The following is a 19,485-nucleotide window of genomic DNA, read 5'->3' as shown; positions in this document are numbered from 1 at the left end:
TTCAACCAGCCGAGTGCTGATCGGAATCGCCGCCAAGATTCGTCCCCGGTCGCTAACAGCGCAACAGTAAATGTTGACAGATTCACTCGGCTGCAGCTCAAAAATAATTGAATCACAAAATGCAGAATAATTTAATTATTTACTACTTAAAAGCCTTGTTTTTTAAATGGGGGAAACATCGGGCATGACGTTGCAATTTTAACATGGGACTTCCTCCCCTCCTCCAAACTCTGAATTATAAAACAAGCGAATGACAACTGACACTAATGTTGGAAAGTACCAAGTGTGCAGAATAGTGAGAGGATTGCGGCCGAAGTCCGGGGATCTTTATCGTCAAGGTTCGTCGTTTGAGACAACAAACGCATTTTGCCCGACATTTGCCCCACCTACTCTGCCAGAATTGTAGGGGTGGAGTCTAAATATGGAAATAACCCACGTTGCCAGGCAAGGAGGTTTTTTTTAATTATTATGCTTCTCGGCTTCATGCACTGCCCGGTTAAACAATAACTAGTGGAAATTATGCCTCTCGCAGAATGAATCCACTGCCTACTTCCCAGAGCGTCGTTTTAACGGGATATTATTTAAACGATGAGACAACTGACGGTGTTGCGACCAGTACAAAGGAGGAGGCAGATCTTTCTTTACTGGGGTAGGAATTAAACCAGCCCTGGACGGCTGGAAAGTCACTTAACACTTTAAAATATAGCTCTAAGTTAATCATATTTCAATATGTCAGGGCAGTGCAAAGGTTTCAGCTGCTATGGCTGATTACTCTTGATCAATGATGCAAAGCATTAAAAAAAAAACTTTTCTAGTATTTGTTCAGAAAATATGCAACAGCACATTGTATGAACCAAATTGCTGTTCGGATTTTGAACACTTACACTTACATTGAGTTTCTATTAACTATGAATGTGCTTTGCTTGGCTGGATTATGTATATTTACAAAGTCTTTAGATTGTGATTTCTACAAAATGCTCATCAGTTAGAATTTCTTGCAGGAAATATTTATGGAAATATGGTCACTGAGGATACCTTTATTATAGTTCTGTCAAAATATTAAATGTTTTGCACATTTTAAGTAATATTGGGGTTCAAGTTTTTAACTGTTGCAATACTTGCAATTGCAGTTTGGATTTATTTCAGATATAGGTCACTTTTATTTTGGGTTGATTATAGTATTAAATTAGCATTTATTTGCAATGGTTTTGTATTCCATTTACAAACTAAAGGTGATGCATGCTGTATGGTATTGCATTGTCTGCCTCAGCATTGTGCCATGGATACAAACTAATTTTGCCACAGAAAGTCCAAATGTTTAAAGACTAAGTATCTTTTTAACAATGTTTTTTAATGTCAAATATCCACTCCAGGTCTAACAGTTACCTATTGCATGTGTGAAGTCTTGTTCTGTCATTTTTTAAAAGTCAAATTAATAATGTTTTTTCTATTTTCCCTTTGTAGTCCTTGTAATTCTCTTTCTTTCATATTTTCACAATTGATTTCATTTACTTTCATTTATATCTTCTTCGCAGTTATTGCATTGCTTGTTTTTGCAATCGTTCAACCATATTAGCTTGTGAGTTGAACAATTGTTCGATGTCCTGTCCAATAAAGTTCTAGATAACCAGCTTCTCTTGCTGCATTGCGAACAGCATGACAAAAAATATTGTCGAAGCTTGATCATGTAAGGGAAATCTAACAAGCAGTATTATGACTTCACAGATTTGTGCTTTATAGAATGTGTTCAACTTTTGTAATTTGACTTATTTTCAGTGTCATTGATTTGTACAACATAGGAATGGGCCCTTCATCCCCACCCTTTGTGTTCATCTAGATCAATCCCATTTGCTGGCTTAAGGTCCATTTTTCTTTTAATGACTTGCTAATTTAAGTGTCTCTATAAATATTTCTCAAATGTATTTGCATCTGATTCCATCACCTCCTCTGACAGCAAGTTCCAGATATTACCCATCTTCTGTCTGAAAATAAGTTCTCCCTGCAAAACAAAAAGTGTTTTGAGTAACCCAGCCCGCCAGGCAGCAACTGTGGAGGGTATGAATAGGTGATTCCCTTGAAAATTCCTTCCTCCCATGTTGTATCAATACCTTCTTATTTTTGATACATCTACTGTGGGAAAATAATTCTGACTATCTACTCTTTTTAAGCCTCCTTATCATTTCTTGTACCTCTTTCAGGTTACCCCTCAGACTCCTTCGCTCCAGAAAAAAAACAAGCCCAGCCGATCCAATCTCTCCCCATGAATAGAATCCGCTAATCCAGCCAGCATTCAAGTAAATTCGCTTGCACTCTTTACATCCTAACTTTTATATTCTGTGCCCTGGTCTGTGAAGTATAGCATAACATATGTCACCTTCATCGCCCTATTAACATAGAAACATAGAAAATAGGTGCAGGAGTAGGCCATTCGGCACTTCGAGCCTGTACCGCCATTCAATATGAGCATGGCTGATCATCCAACTCAGTATCCTGTACCTGCCTTCTCTCCATATCCCCTGATCCCTTTAGCCACAAGGGCCACATCTAACTCCCTCTTAAATATAGGCAATGAACTGGCCTTAACTACCTTCTGTGGCAGAGAGTTCAAGAGATTCACCACTCTCTGTGAAAATTGTTTTTCTCATCTCGGTCCTAAAGGATTTCCCCTTTATCCTTAAACTGTGACCCCTTGTCCTGGACTTCCCCAACATCGGGAACAATCTTCCTGCATCTAGCCTGTCCAACCCCTTAAGAATTTTGTAAGTTTCTATAAGATCCCCCCTCAATCTTCTAAATTCTAGCGAGTACAAGCTGAGTCTATCCAGTCTTTCTTCATATGAAAGTCCTGACATCCCAGGAATCAGTCTGGCGAACCTTCTCTGTACTCCCTCTATGGCAAGAATGTCTTTCCTCAGATTCTATCGACTTGTGTGGCCACTTTCAGGGAACTGTGGATTTGAGCACTAAGATCTTTGTCTATCATCATTCCTTTGTACCATACTCTTTCTTCAAAATTGACCTACCAATTCAATTGTTGCAATGCGGTTTTCAGAGAAACTATTTTGCTAAACATTTATTTTGCAGTTCATGTATGTTGCTTAAATTCAGTTCACAAAGATGTTTTAAAACAAAATGTTGAGATCATATTAACATTTTTTTAACATCAGCATTTACTCAATCAGCTACTGTCTGAATGAGCTAACCGTTTCATGCCAGTAATCAAAGCTGTCAGACAGCTAGGTTATAAGCTATCAAAGGTTTACTGTAAAAAAAACATCGTGTGTGGCATTTAAAGTTTCAGCATGTGGATATTCAATAGTGGTTTAATTAATTTAAAAAAAGTTATGATCTGTCATAGAAATTCACTATTGATAGTGAATTTACTATTGATTCTAATTGACCCACACCCCTCCCCCACACCCCCCTTCCCCCTCCCCCTCTCCCCCCACAGCCCCTCTCCCCCCACACCCCCTCTCCTCCTACACACCCACCCCCCACAATCCTCCCACCCCACACCCCCCAGCCACACACCCACCCGCCAGCGACAGCAGTAGGCCACGCCAGTGGCAGGGGCACGCGGTGGCGGGGCAGGCAGTGATGGGTTGGCAGCGGCAATTATTCACATTTTAATCTTTAATAACTCCCTTTCCCAGTTGTCAGATGCGCCTGCATGTAATACCTGCGTGTTCTACGTCACAATGGGAACCCAATGGGCGGGAATGGCTGCGCCGCTGGAGAGCCGCTAAGAGTGGTTGGGGGTTGGGTGGGGGGGGGGGGGGTGGTTGAGAGGGGGGTGGAGTGAGTGCGTGGTGGTGGGAAGGGCAAGGGGCAGAGTGGGGGGGTGAGGGGAGGAGGGGGGGATCAGGGGCGTCACAACGGGAACCCATCAGCCGCACCTGCGCAGTTGGGGGCTATGCGCGAGTGGTGGAATATTGGAATATTGCGTTGGGGGACCAGGCCTCCCGTGTGAGAATGGGACCCAACGGGTCCCACTTAGTCTAGTCTCCATTAAAATCAACAGGAACGTTAATGTGGCACCAAGCCTGATAGGATCTGACAAGCTTTTCATCAGGGTAATGCCCGAGGAACCTCTGCAAAACAGTTCTTGTGGTACAATGACAGTGAACTGATGGATTTTAATGTCTGAACACTTTCCACTACACACGTTACAGCCATAGAAACACAAGGAAGCTTAGAACAAAGTTGAATGCAAGAACTAGAAAATTAGTATCAAAACTGATTTTTTTAATTATTGGTTATTGTCAAAGAAACCTCTAATTCCTATTGAGTGACGTATACCAAAATAGGTTAATAGTTGTGTAAGGTGCAAAGTTTATCTATGGTATGATTTTCACGTCATTGGCCTGAGAAATGACAGCTATATTGAATATATGTAATTGTTTTATGACATGGGAAGAGATTGTCTAACCCATTGACTCTGTGCCAGCTCTGTCAGTAAGTCCGTCAATCTTATTTTTCTGTAATATATTCCATCTCAGTGAACTCCACCTTGGTTCTCTGCACGGACATCTAATTGTAGATGGTGGTGCTTCTATACTCTTGAAGGAACACCGCCACCTACAATTAGCAGAGGGATAATTTATAGCAATCAGTTAACCACCCAACCAGTAGAAAGCGGAACACCTCAGAGGAACCAACAAAGGCATAGGGAAAACTTTCAAATTCTCACCAGACAGTATCTGAGATCAGAATTAAATCCTGGTGTCTGGAGCTATGAAGCAGCAGTACTACCTGCTGCACCACAAGACTATGTAGTTAGACTCATTCTTGTTGGATATGGTCATTCCCATAACTGCCCAAAATTGTCACCATTTTGGGTCAATACCATCCTTTGGGACTGAAAGTGGAGCCAGTATAACAATGACTCCTACAATGGAATGAGCTGTCAGAGGAGGTAGTTGAGGCAGAAACTATAACAACATTTAAAAGTCCTACTAATGCCAATTAGCCACATAGTCTGTTTTGTCTCACCAATTTAGAGGAGACCACATTGGGAGCACCTAATTCAGTAGATGAGGTTGGAGGAGGTGCATGTGAATCCTTGTGTCACCTGGAAGGACTGTTTAGGGTTGTTGTGAAAGAGGATGTGTAAGAACCAATATTGCACCTCTTGCAGTTGCAGGGAAAGTGCCAGTGGCCATGGATGAGTAGACAAGGAACTCATGGAGTAAGTGGTCCCAATAAATGTATGGGGAGAGGAAGATGTGGGATGCTATTACAGTGGCAGAAATATTTGCTGGATGCAGAGGCTTGTTGAGTGAAAGTTGAGAATGAGAAGAACCCTATGTTCTGTTTGGAGGGATGAGAGCAGAAGTCTAAGAAATGAAGGAGGGGATGCGAGAGAAATGCTCTAGGCCTTGCAAGCACAAACAACTTTATTTGCTCATAGGTTGTGATGGAAGGAAGGTTATTAATGAAGCAGTTGAAAATGATTGAACCTTGGACATTGGTCTGAAGGACAACCACAGTAATCTCCCAAGTGTGTGATGTTGACCATCACCATTCTCCTTTAAAAGATGTATGACTTTAATCATTGGTGTGCTCAGTGACTTCAATTTTAACACACTCAATCAAATGCATTCTTAATGTCTTATGCAGTCACTCTCATTTCACCTCTGGAATATAGAAGCAGCATGTTTTGTGCAGGGGAGATTGTGTCTTATGAAATTGCTTAAGCTTTTTGAGGAGGTGACAAAGAAGATTGATGAGGATAGTGCAGGGAATGTTGTGTACATGCACTTTAGTAAAACATTCAACAAGATATAATACATCGGGATATAGATCAGTTGAAATAAGGGCAGAGAATTGGTATCTGGAGTTAATTCCGGCAGTACGAGGTGTTGAATTTTATGACGTCAATTGTTTGAGGGAAGTGTACAATAAGTGGGAGAACCACCAGGAGCATTGATGTACAGAGGGATCTTGGATCCTTCTTGATAGTAGAGATTGTGGAGGAGGAGGAGGGAGTAGAGAACAGTGGGAGTGCGATGCTTGAGTGCAGACCAAGATGGTCTGGATGCCCTGGACATTGTAGGTCATATGCACTCTAAGGGAAGGTGAGGAATGCTCATGTGTCATGAGAAAAGTAAACAGATGAGATGAATGACGACAACAGAGAGAAGGAGAACAATACTTGAGTGAAAAAAACACACACGTTGTTGGAGTAACTCAGTGGGTTAGGCAGCATCTCTGGAGAACAAGATTGAAGATGGTGTCCAGACCTGAAACGCCACTCATCCATGTTTTCCAGAGATGCTACTTGACCTGCTGAGTTACTCCAGCACTTTGTATCTTTCTGTGTAAACCAGCATCTATGGTTCCTTGTGTCTCCATAACAATACTGGAATTTGAGGTGGAACAGTGGTGCATAGGTTTGATCCTGATTATGGGTGCTGCTTGTACGCTCTCCCTGTGATCACGTGAGTTTTATCTGGGTGTTCCAGTTTCCTCCCACATTCCAAAGATATGCAGGTTAATTTGTTTCTGTAAATTTGTCCTTGGTGTGTCAGAAGTGGTGTAAAGGTGATCGTTGGTCGGCGCAGACACAGTGAGCTGAAGGGTCTATTTCCACACTGTCTCTCTAAACTAACCTAAGTGAGACGCAGAACACACAATGCTGATAACTGAATGCTGGAAGTAATTAGTATTATAGGTAGTAAATGCAGAGGGTGGAAAACTGAGTTCATGTTACAATAGGTGACCTGGCCCAGTCATCTGAAAATTTTGAATTCAATATTGATCTGTCCTCCTTAGGCTGCCTCCCTTGCCTATTTTTTTCTAGTACATTAATGATAGTATTGGTGTTGCTTCCTGTATTCAGAGGACTTGAACATTTCTTTACCTTTCCTGCCACTTTTCACCCTGCTCTCACCTTCGCATGATTCATTCTTGACTCCTCCCCCTTCTTGACCTCCAGTTGCATCATCTCACGGGATAAGTTGGGTTTCCAATATTCATTACAAGCCAACTGACATCCACACTATCCTCCCACCCCACTACTTTTAAGGTCGGAATTCAATTTTGCCAGTTTCTCTGCCTTTGTCACAGCCGTCTTGATCATGTGGCTTTCTACAATACGTCCACATGTATCTTTGTGCAAAACGTTCCTCCATCATAAATGACAGGGGCTCATAATCTTATCTGTACTCTCTCTTACACTTCTGCTCTTGTCCTCTCTCATCTTATCTGGAGCAAGGATAAGGTTTCCTCTATCAAGTTGGGTCAAGAGTGTTTAATTGTCAGATGTACTGCGAATGGAAGAATGAAATTCTTACTTGTTACAGCTTTTACACTCATTAATGCAATAATAAAAATAAATATAGAAAAATCAATAATGGAATAAATTAATAATGAACAATGTCATAATAGTGCAGAAGAACAACAGATTGTAGTGCAACAAAAACAACATCCACAGATTGTTTTTGAGGGAGGGTTGTCAGGGCTCTACCTTAACCTTTTTCCCTGTTGCCAGCCGGGCAACCGTGGCAGCTTTTTAGGTAGCCAAATGACAGTTTAGGTGGTCATTTAAGACGGCTTGCATGACGCGTGCGATAATGTGCTCGGATGAAGTGCGTAGTTACCAGTCGGAATTATGCTCAATGAATCATTCACATATTATTTCTGGTTCAAATAAAGTCACAATCTAAACATATTCACCAATCAAGACATGATATATACTACAATGACATGCAGCAAAATTATAATACTCTATATACAGTATCTCAACTCTTTTTGCACGTTGCAATGAATACAATTTATATTATTTCTTTCGACTTCCAAACAAAAATGTGGTTGGATTATTCAGCGTATGATCAACTTCCATGAGACCAAGCGCAGGCTTGGCGATCGCTTCGCCCAACACCTCCACTCGGTTCGCAATAACCAATCTGATCTTCCGGTGGCTCAGCACTTCAACTTCCCCCTCCCATTCCGAATCTGACCTTTCTGTCCTAGGCCTCCTCCATGGCCAGAGTGAGGCCCACCGCAAATTGGAGGAGCAGCACCTCATATTTCGCTTGGGTAGTTTACACTCCAGCGGTGTGAACATTGGCTTCTCCAATTTCAGGTATTCCTTGCTTTCTCCCTCCTTCCCCTCCTATTCCCAGCTCTCCCACAGCCTACTATCTCCGCGTCTTCCTTTCTTTTTGCCACCCCTCCCCGACATCAGTCTGAAGAAGGGTCTCGACCCGAAACATCGCCTATTCCTTCGCTCCATAGATGCTGCCTCACCCACTGATTTTCTCCAGCTTTTTGTCTACCAATGGGATCCCACCACTGGCCACATCTTCCCATCTCCTCCCCTGTCTGCTTTCCACAGAGTCCGCTCCCTCCGTAAGTCCATGGTCAATTCCTTGGTCAATCGTCCCTTCCCACCCAAACCACCCCTCTCCTGGAACTTTCCCTTGCAACCGCAGGAAATGCTACACTTGACTCCCCCTCCCATTCTGAATCCGACCTTTCTGTCCTTGGCCTCCTCTATGGCCAGAGTGAGGCCCACCATAAATTGGAGGTGCAGCACCTCATATTTCACTTGGGCAGTTTACACCCCAGCGGTATGAACAATTACTTTTCCAATTTCAGGTAGTCCCTGCTTTCTCCTCCCCGTCCCAGCTCTCCCTCAGCCCACTGTCTCAGCCTCTTCCTTTCTTCTTCCCCCCCCCCCTCCTCCCCCCATCTTCGCATCAGTCTGAAGAAGGGTCTCGACCCGAAACATCGCCCATTTCCTTCGCTCCATAGATGCTGCCTCACCCGCTGAGAGTCTCCAGCATTTTTATCTACCCATTCACACAAGTTCTGTCATCCCACTTTCCTCACCCACTCTCTACACATTAGGGGCAATTTTACAGAGACAAGTTAACCTACAAAGCCAATGCATCTTTGGGATGTGGGAGGAAACCCACACGCTTGCAGGGAGAATGTGCAAATTCAACACAGACAGTGCCCGAGGACAGGATCGAACACAGATCCCTGGCGTGTGAGGCAGCAAGTCCACCAGCTGTGCCACTATATTTTGTTTTCCAACACACAAAAAATTATACGTTGATAACTTTGGTTACTAAAAAAAAAGAAACTGTCCATTTTCAGTAATCAGTGATTCCTGGGATGTCAGGACTTTCATATGAAGAACGACTGGATAGACTCGGCTTGTACTTGCTAAAATTTAGAAGATTGAGGGGGGATCTTATAGAAACTTACAAAATTCTCAAGGGGTTGGACAGGCTAGATGCAGGAAGATTGTTCCCGATGTTGGGGAAGTCCAGGACAAGGGGTCACAGTTTAAGGATAAAGGGGAAATCCTTTAGGACTGAGATGAGAAAAACATTTTTCACACAGAGAGTGGTAAATCTCTGGAACTCTCTGCCACAGAAGGTAGTTGAGGCCAGTTCATTGGCTATATTTAAGAGGGAGTTAGATGTGGCCCTTGTGGCTAAAGGGATCAGGGGGTATGGAGAGAAGGCAGGTACAGGATACTGTTGGATGATCAGCCATGATCATATTGAATGGCGGTGCAGGCTCGAAGGGCCGAATGGCCTACTCCTGCACCTATTTTCTATGTTTCTATGTTTCTAAATCTCTAAGTGATGCTATGTCCCCCTGTACAGCTACTGTATGTTTTAATTCAGTTCAAGACTATAAGGCAGTACATTGGCCATAAAGTTGCTGCCTAAAAGTGCCAGAGATCCAGAATTGATCCTGGATATGGGTGCTGTCTGTATGGAGTTTGCTCCTTTTCCCTTTGATCGCGTGGGTTTTCCCCGGATTCCACCTTTCACATTCCAAAGGTGTGCAGGAACCTTTTTCAGACCCAACCCAAAACGTAATATTTTCCTTTTGTCCAGAGATTCTGCCTGACCTGTTGAGTTACTCCAGCTTTTTGTGTCGATCTTCAGTTTAAACCAGCATCTGCAGTTATTTCCTACACACACAATACTATACGATAGAACTTTATTAATCCCAGGAGGGAAATTGTGTGTGTGGTATATATATTACACACACACACACACACAAACACACACACGCACACACGCGCACACACCCACACACACATCTATATTACTAAAACTCTGTTCTTGACCGGTTTTGGCGTTCTGTGCTGCGATTTCCGAGAGAACGCCGCCACCTACGGCCGTCATTTTTGGCCACCTCGCTCAGAGCCCCCCTCCGCCGCATGTGTGCCGAGGATTTTTCCAGTCGATGAAAAATGACAGAGATATTAATGATTTTACAAAATTCCCCATTCTCTCTGCTGCCCCCGCTGGCGGCAGGGGGGGATGGACTATAAAACCAGGAAGTGGTGTGCCTCAATTGGTCTGCAAGCTGGAGGAAGGCAGAGGGTCACGTTTCTCTGAGCTGTGAATAACACTGAACACATGTCGACACAACTGTGAGTAAGTACCCTTAATGTGGTTTGAAAATGAAAATATGGTTAAAGTAAAAAAGCACTGCCTGCAAATGGTTGTTTGGGGGGTTTGGGTTGAAATTAAAAAGGCACTCTCTCCCCCCCCCCCCCTCCTCTCCTCTCCTCCCCACCTCTCCCCCTCCCCTCTCACCCTCCCCTCTCCCACTCCCCTCTCCCCCTCCCCTCTCCCCCTCCCCTCACCTCTCCCCCTCCCCTCCCCTCTCCCCCCCTCCCCTCACCTCTCCCCCCTCTCTCCCCCTCACTCTCACCCTCTCTCTCTCCTCCCCTCCACCCCCACCTTTCCCCTCTCACCCACCCTCCCTCTTCGCCTCCTCGCCACCCCCTCTCCCTCTTGCCCCTCTCTCTGTGTCTCTGCCCCTTCTCTCTGCTCTCACTCTCTACCCCCCCCCCCCTTCTCCCCCCCACGCTAGATGTGACTGCAAGTTGGGGGCTATGCGTCAGTAGATAGGGTGGTTATGGGGTAAAAGGAGCAAATTAATAATATTAATATAATATCAAGGGGGGTAATTAGCGTGAGTGCGGGGGGGGGGGAATAGTTAGTGTGTGTGACGCTGCATGCCGCCTCCCCCCCCACAACCGCACGTTGGGGGAACAGACCCAACGGGTCTGCACTTGGTCTAGTATAATATATATTTTACTAGACCAAATGCTGGTCCCCGAACGTGCTTCCAACCCCGAGTGTGAGGGGGAGGGAGGGGGTTGGGTGGGGGGGGGGGGGGGCTAGCGAAATGGAAAAAATCACGGAGTTTCAGCGTGTGGTTTTGACGGACCAAGGAATCAAAGGCCGAATCTGACATACACACACACACACACACACACACACACACACACACACACACACACACACACACACACAGGGTTTTAATAGTATATAGATATAGTTATATATTCATATATAAATTTACACTGTTTTGTTTTCTCATTTATAATGTTGTTTACAGAGTACTATGTTTACTTATTCTGTTGTGCTGCTTCGTAAGGATTTCATTGTTCTAACTGGGACGTGAGAGAATAAAACACTGTTGACTCTTGACTTGCGTCGCTAATGTGTGGGCTAGAACTAGTGTACGGGTGATCGGTGGTCAACGTGGACACGGTGGGCCGATCGGCCTGTATCCATGCAGTATCTTTAAATTAAACTAAAAACACTAAAACCAGAGGAAATCTAAAGAAGGGTCTCTACCCGAAACGTCACCCAATTTCTTCTATCCAGAGATGCTGGCTGCTCCCCAGCACAATTAAAGTATGTAATAGTCTTCACCCTACCATAGTTACCCAACCAGATGCAACTAAATGTAAGCTAGCTCTTTTTTCCCAAGAACCCTTTTTTGCTTAACTCCAAGTCAAGAGTCAAGAGAGTTTTATTGTCATGTGTGCCAGATAGGACAAGGAAATTCTTGCTTGCTGCAGCACAACAGAATATGTAAACATAATACAGAACAGGAGATAAAAGTTCAGTGTGTCTATATACCATAGGCCATATATATATACACAATAAATTAACAGATAAAGTGCAATATACTGTTAGTTTTGCAGAGTTTGGTGGTGGAGGGTCCACTCCAGTCTAAATTCCATTTGGAATATTTTTGGAGGACCAGCAAACCAAGAAGCAAGCGTTACTCCAGGGAGTTACTCCAGCTCCAGGGAGTGATTCTGCATTGGTTGTCAGTGGTCGCGGCGAGGTGGCGACCGGACAGCAATGGTGGCCAGATCGCCCACAATGCAAAGGGAGGGAGAAAGTGCCCAGCGCCGACCAGTTGCCGTGGCGCCGCACATGGGCACAACCACGGCCGATGATGTGCTGGTTGTGGTTGTGTGCATGTGCAGGGGTGGATGTGCAGGCCGTGGCAGTGCACATGTGCAAGGCAGCCGGCCGTGCCGGCAGATGGGGAGCGGGTGTGGAGCGGAGAACCGGCGGCCTGGATACAGATACGGATGACGGGTGAGATGGAGAGTGAGAGAGATAGAGAGGGGGGCCCACTCAGAGTTGAACGATACTTGTCCCGGGTGCTTTCCAAGCCAGGCAAAATAGCACAGCTTTTAGGTTGCCTGGCAGGATTTTAGGTCGCCATTGGCACCCGGGCAACCGTTAATTTCAAGCCCTGGTTGTGCTTAGGATTGTGCATGTTGGTTCAAGAGCCTGATGGTTACTAAGCTCTTGAAACCTGAGGTCATGTTTCACAGGCTCTTGTACCTTCCCAGTTATAGCAGCAAAATTAGATTGTGGGCAGGGTGATGTGATTATTTAATGATATTAGCTGCCTCTGGTAGATCCCATCGATGGTGAGGAGGTCAATACTTCTGATGGACTAGACAATGCTTGCCACTTTCTGCAGCTTCCTTCAACCCTGGACATTTGAATTACTGAAACAGGCTGTGCTGCAACCAATCAGTTTTGCAAGGTGGTTGTTCTGGCACCATTCAATCGGATGAACAATCAAACTCCTGTACTCTGACTCATTGTTACCTGTAATTCGTCCAATATCTGTGGTATTGCTGGCAAATTTAAAGATGGTTTTGGAGCACAGTCATGGTTATGGGAAAATTAGAGCAGGAGGCTGAGCACACTCTCTTGAGGTGCTCCTGTGTGGATGGTCTTTGTGGAGGAAGTGCAATTGTCAATTGGTACTGCTGATGAAGCAGTTTCAGATTCAATTGCATAGGGATGAGCAGAGATCTAGTTCCCTGAGTTTGATGTTAAGTTTAGAGGGAAAGATAGCTTTGAACACTGAGTTGTAGTCATTGACCAGCTGCCTTTACATACATGTTTTTATTGTCAAAGTGGAGAGCCAGCAAGATCCTTTGTGTCTTCAAGGAAATGACCACATTTTTCTACTGGATTTTGCATACATGGCGTCTTGATGATGACTTTGCCTCAACGCCTCTCACAGCAGCACCTGCTCATTTTATAGAAAGGTTTTGTTGCTATCCTCAAAAATGTGACTTCTGGGTTCAAGTGAACTGAAACGTAATAATGACAGGAATTGTGTCGATATGTTGTCATGGGGATGATAATTCACTGTCCCTTCTGCCTTCTCTTCACATTATATTCTCTTCCAGTTTCATGGGTTTGCTGCAACTGAAAAAGTGAGTGCCACTCTGATGGAAAGCAATGTGGGAGTGTGATCCCAGGATAACAGCACAAGCTGTGAAAACATGCATACTGTCTGAAGAAGGGTCTCGACCCGAAACGTTGCCTATTCCTTCTCTCCATAGATGCTGCCTCACCCGCTGAGTTTCTCCAGCATTTTTGTCTACCTGCATACTGTTGATGTCCTTGTGCAAAAAGGTCATGGAGATCTTTTCAGGAAAGTTCCTTTAAGAAAATGAATGTAATCAAAGAATGATTGCACATTGAGAAAGCTTACTATGCAGGCAAACGTCCATTCCTGCTCTGCCCGCTCCCATGGGAAAAAGGAATAGTATGTCATTTGGGTGACTTCCCTCATGTGGCAGTGAATAGCAAAATGCATGCAGCAGCAGCCTGGAATGTTTCTATGCCTAGAAGCTGACCGTGAATGTGGTTTTGACCCCCCCCCCCACCACCATCATCCCTGGGCAAAGCAGTCAAGGCACAGGAGTGAGGTTGCATTTGAGATACTGTACTATGAGGTCACGGATTTCAGTGAAGACAAATAATGTAGGCATTCAGCGGCACATTGTTTCAGGAGCAATGAATGGTGGTTGTTAAACTCTGTTCTGTGAGATAATAACAACTCTTTCTTTTCAGGGTTGGGGGGAGGGTTAAAAAAAATCACATTTCAGATTAATTCTGGGTTTTGCATTGGCTCTAATGTCATTTGTGGAGGTCTTTTACACTGCAGAATTGATACCAAGGAGAAAGAAAGTCTCACTGAGAGATGAGGTTTCTTATTCCCTGGCAGCTGCTAAATTATCCAGAAATGTGTGCAACAGTGCCGTAGTCCAGGTTGCCAATTTTCCAGCGCAGTCTCTTTGTTCAGGTGTTCTGTAAATAAATTTCTAGCCTAAAGCCTGTTGTTATCTACATGATAATATGTATAATTCTCAAAATAAATTTCAGTTTTCATTTTGAAATTTCCATGACATCATGTTATTTGTGCTATCTTCTTTATCACAGTAACTGTTGGGCCATTATTCTGTGTGTGTTCTGTAATGAACAGCAACTCTTCAGATTGTCATTTAATACAATATGCCAGATGCTGTAAAATATAAAACACAAATTATCTGCAAATCGCCTTCAAAATGTGTATCACATTGTTGGTCCTGTTCTTTTAATTGTCAATATTCCTGTTCTTGGCTTAATGCCAACAGGAAAATATGGCTTGAATTTCTATTGCACTTTATCATGTTTTCAGGACTTCCTAAAGCTCTTTGCTTCTAATAAATTATCTTGGAAGCGCAATTATGTTATCCAGGCAAATATAGAATCTAAATTGGTACATCAAATCTTGCAAGCAGTAAATCAGATGAAGGACCAGTTCATCTGATTTTGCTTAAAGGTAATCAGTGTGTACATCAACACTCCTACCGATTGCTCCTACTTGAATTTTATTCCCAAAATCTCATATTTGTCTGACCTATATCATCTCATCTCATCTATATTCCACCTGCCACTGCTCTGCTCATCTCTACAGGTGATCTTACTGTACCTTTTAGTATCTAAAACTCCACCAATGTTTGCATCATCTTTAGATGAAAAATGTCATGGATCTAAAAAGGGAGCCATCAGGTTAAAATTGTATCATGTATGCTGTTTCTACTATTTATGATATGGAATGATTGTTTTATATTCATTCATGTCTGACTTCTTACATAGTTTAGATTGATAGAAATCTTGCTTCATGTTTGATATGCTTGCAGACAAGGAAATATGTCATATATGTCAAGATTCAAGAGAGTTATTGTCATGTGTCCCAGATAGGACAGTGAAATTCTTGCTTTGCTTCAGCACAACAGAATATAGAAGGCATGAATACAGAACAGATCAGTGTGTCCATATACCATTAAATAAATATATACACACATGAATAAATAAAACAGATAAAGTGCAAATAAACAGATAATGGGCTCTTAATGTTCAGAGTTTTGTTTGAGTTGAGTTTAATAGCCTGATGGCTGTGGGGAAGAAGCTGTTTCTGAACCTGGACGTTGTAGTCTTCAGGCTCCTGTACCATCTACCTGAAGGTAGCCGGGAGATGAGAGTGTGGCCAGGATGGTGTGGGTCCTTGATGATGCTGCCAGCCTTTTTTGAGGCAGCGACTGCAATAGATCCCCTCGATGGTAGGGAGGTCAGAGCCGATGATGGACTGGGCAGTGTTTACTAATTTTTGTAGTCTTTTCCACTCCTGGGCGCTCAAGTTGCCGAACCAAGCCACGATGCAACCTGTCAGCATACTGTAGAAGTTAGAGAGAGTCCTCCTTGACATACCGACTTTCCGTAATCTTCTCAGGAAGTAGAGGCGCTGATGTGCTTTCTTTATAATTGCATCAGTGTTCTCGGACCAGGAGAGATCTTCAGAGACGTGCACGCCCAGGAATTTGAAGCTCTTGACCCTTTCCACCATCGACCCGTTAATATAAATGGGACTGTGGGTCCCCATCCTACCTCTTCCGAAGTCCACAATCAATTCCTTGGTTTTGTTGGTGTTGAGGGCCAGGTTATTGTGCTGGCACCATTTGGTCAGTCGGTCGATCTCACTTCTATACTCTGACTCATCCCCATCAGTGATACGTCCCACAACAGTGGTGTCATCAGCGAACTTGATGATGGAGTTCGCACTATGACCAGCTACGCAGTCATGAGTATAGAGTGAGTGCAGCAGGGGGCTGAGCACGCAGCCTTGAGCTGCTCCCGTGCTGATTGTTATCGAGGCTGACACCTTTCCACCAATTTGAACAGTCTGTGGTCTGTGAATGAGGAAGTCGAGGATCCAATTGCAGAGTGATGCGCAGAGACCCAGTCCTGCGAGTTTGGTAACCAGCTTGGAGGGGATGATTGTATTAAATGCCGAGCTGTAATCAATGAATAACAGCCTGACATATGAGTTTTTGTTGTCCAAGTGGTTCAAAGCGGAATGGAGAGCCAGCAAGATCGCATCCACCGTTGATCTGTTGTGGCGGTAAGCGAACTGCAGTGGGTCCAGGTTTTTGTCGAGGTAGGAGTTGATTTGCGCCATGATCAACCTGTCAAAGCACTTCATCACCACCGGCGTTAGTGCCACTGGTCGATAGTCATTGAGGCACGTCACCTTGCTCTTCTTGGGCACCAGCATAATTGATGCCCTTTTAAAGCAGGTGGGAACCTCAGACCTCAGAAGTGAGAGGTTGAAAATGTCCGTAAAAACTCCAGCCAGTTGGAACACAACCTGGTATACCATCAGATCCAGGCGCTTTTCGAGGGTTCACCCCTCTGAAGGATTTTCTGATGTTGGCCTCTGTGACTGTGACTGAAATACCATCACAGCGAATGGGGGCTCGAGAAGGTACATCAGTATTCTCCCTATCAAAGCGTGCCTAAAACGCATTGAGCTCATCAGGGAGTGATGCTACGCCGACATTCGAGCTACCTCCTGGTTTCGCCTTGTAGGAAGTGATTGCATTCAGGCCCCGCCACAGCCGCCAAACATCTGTCTCATCCTCCAGCTTGGAGCAGGTCCCTTTTGGCCTTTTTTATGACCTTACCGAGGTCGTATCTGGACTTCTTGTAGACCACTGTATCATCAGACATGAATGCCCGGTGTCTGGTCTTCAGGAGAGTGCAGATCTCAAAGTTCATCCAAGGCTTCTGATTGGGAAACACTCGAAAGATTTTTGTAGGGATAGAAACATAGAAAATAGGTGCAGGAGGAGGCCATTCGGCCCTTCGAGCCAGCACCGCCATTCATTGTGATCATGGCTGGTCGTCCCCTATCAATAACCCATGCCTGCCTTCTCACCATATCCCTTGACTCCACTAGCCCCTAGAGCTCTATCTAACTCTCCCTTAAATCCATCCAGTGACTTGGCCTCCACTGCCCTCTGTGGCAGGGAATTCCATAAATTCACAACTCTCTGGGTGAAAACGTTTTTTCTCACCTCAGTCTTAAAATGACCTCCCCTTTATTCTGTGGCCCCTGGTTCTGGACTCGCTCAACATTGGGAACATTTTTCCTGCATCTAGCTTGTCCAGTCCTTTTATAATTTTATATTTTTCTATAAGACCCCCCTCATCCTTCTAAACTCCAGTGAATACAAGCCTAGTCTTTTCAATCTTTCCTCATATGACAGTCCCGCCAATCTCGTGAACCTACGCTGCACTGCCTCAATCACGAGGATGTCCTTCCTCAAATTAGCAATTTCTTCTCGTTAGCCTCCTAGGATATATCTGACCAAGCCTGGGTGTAAATTCATAATATATGGCAGTTTAGTAAATAACTAAATTTGTTTGTGTGATTGACTTCCTTGTCATTTTCTAATTCTAATTGTATCTGAGCTAAACAAGCAATACCAACAGTCTATGAATGAATGAAAAATGAATTTAATGTCAAAATGTATTTCAAAAATGGTTTTAATTGAAAAGTACCTTTGGTTAATATTCTAATATTTCCAACTGTCTTCATCTTATCATTGCAGTGCAAATATGTTTTCTTTTGCAGTAGTCAGTATTTCACAACTTTGGAGGATAGTCATGCTTTGATAATTGCAGTCACTCAAAATAACAGTAAATATTCCCCATAGAAAATGAATGTATGCGTCACCACTTTCTAGGGAATTAATAGGTTTGTTTTTATGAGACCTTGTGGGATTTTACAGTCTGTCTAAACTGTTGCTGAAAATGTTTTCATGCATTCACACTTATGAAGGCAAATGTGTTCATGGTTATAAAGTTAGATTGAGAATACCAACATTTTATCTTGATGACAATGAAGAACTGGTGATGTAGTTTACTCTTGGAATAAGTTGTGACGGAAGGGAATTTGCCAGCAGGGTTATTCCCCTGCATTTGCTTTTCTTGCCCTTCACGATGTGGGATACGGAGCTGCAACACCAGGGTTCTTGTCCAATTCCTACACTGGAGTTGAGCTTCTTGAGTGTTGTACTCATGGGTGCTGCACTCCTCCCGACAAATGGAGAATATTCTGTCATTGTCCTTATGTTGCTAGTGGGAAGAATTTGTGGAGACTGGAGGATAAGAGAAAGTAACTTGCCATATATTTTTGTAGTAGCTGTTCAATGGTTTTATTATCACGTGTATACAGATCAGCAAGACTAGCACCATCCCCTGGTTAGTACAGAATATACACAACAGCCCACTGAGTCCATATGCAAGAGGTGCCATTTTGGTGCCTTTTTATAGTCCCAGCTGCAGCTGGACCCAAAGACCAATTGCAGCCATTGCCTCCATTCCAGTTCTGTGAACTTGCTTCCTTCTCTTTTACGGCCCTCTTCAGCCCTTGTTCCCCGGCAGGTGCCTCCAGAAGCTGACCTGTATTCAGTATTTGATCATAGGGATGCTCATGATGCAGCTCAGAGATGGTAATGTTATTGTACGGGTTGTTGGACAGACCATCTCTTCTTGGGGAAGGTTATTAACTCGCATTTGTATAGTATAACTATTATTTTCAATTTATCAGTCCAAGCCTGGATATTATCTGTCTGACTCGATGCAGGTGCGGTTAGCAGTACAATGGTTCCCTGAATGTTGTTAAGGATGTAAACATAAGTAGGTTGGTCAGTCAGTTTGCAGATGACACCAAGATTGTTGAGGTTCAAACAAGGGGACATGACTTGAGAATTAAGGGACAGAAGTTTAGGGGTAACATGAGGGGGACTTCTTTACTCAGAGAGTGGTAGCTGTGTGGAATGAGCTTCCAGTGGAGGTGGTGGAGGCAGTTTCGTTTTTATCATTTAAAAATAAATTGGATAGTTATATGGACAGGAAAGGAATGGAGGGTTATGGTCTGAGCGCAGGTATATGGGACTAGGGGATAATACGTGTTCGGCACGGACTAGAAGGGTCGAGATGGCATGTTTCCGTGCTGTAATTGTTATATGGTTGTGGATTGTGAGGAAAGCTGTCAAAA

General features: G+C 43.8%; 1 protein-coding gene across 1 annotated transcript in view; it reads left to right on the top strand.

Annotated features, from left to right (window-relative positions):
- Nucleotides 1-273: 273 nt before the first annotated feature.
- arhgap18 (Rho GTPase activating protein 18) overlaps nt 274-19,485 on the top strand; it is an 83,654-nt gene continuing 64,442 nt past the window's right edge. The window contains exon 1 of the mRNA XM_033021249.1: nt 274-649. Within this exon, the coding sequence (XP_032877140.1) occupies nt 534-649 (116 nt within the window). The 5' untranslated portion in view covers nt 274-533. The remainder of the gene's footprint in view (nt 650-19,485) is intronic.

The sequence above is a fragment of the Amblyraja radiata genome, chromosome 5, assembly GCF_010909765.2.
Source record: "Amblyraja radiata isolate CabotCenter1 chromosome 5, sAmbRad1.1.pri, whole genome shotgun sequence".
NCBI lineage: Eukaryota > Metazoa > Chordata > Chondrichthyes > Rajiformes > Rajidae > Amblyraja > Amblyraja radiata.
This window is presented reverse-complemented; position numbering and strand designations above follow the sequence as displayed.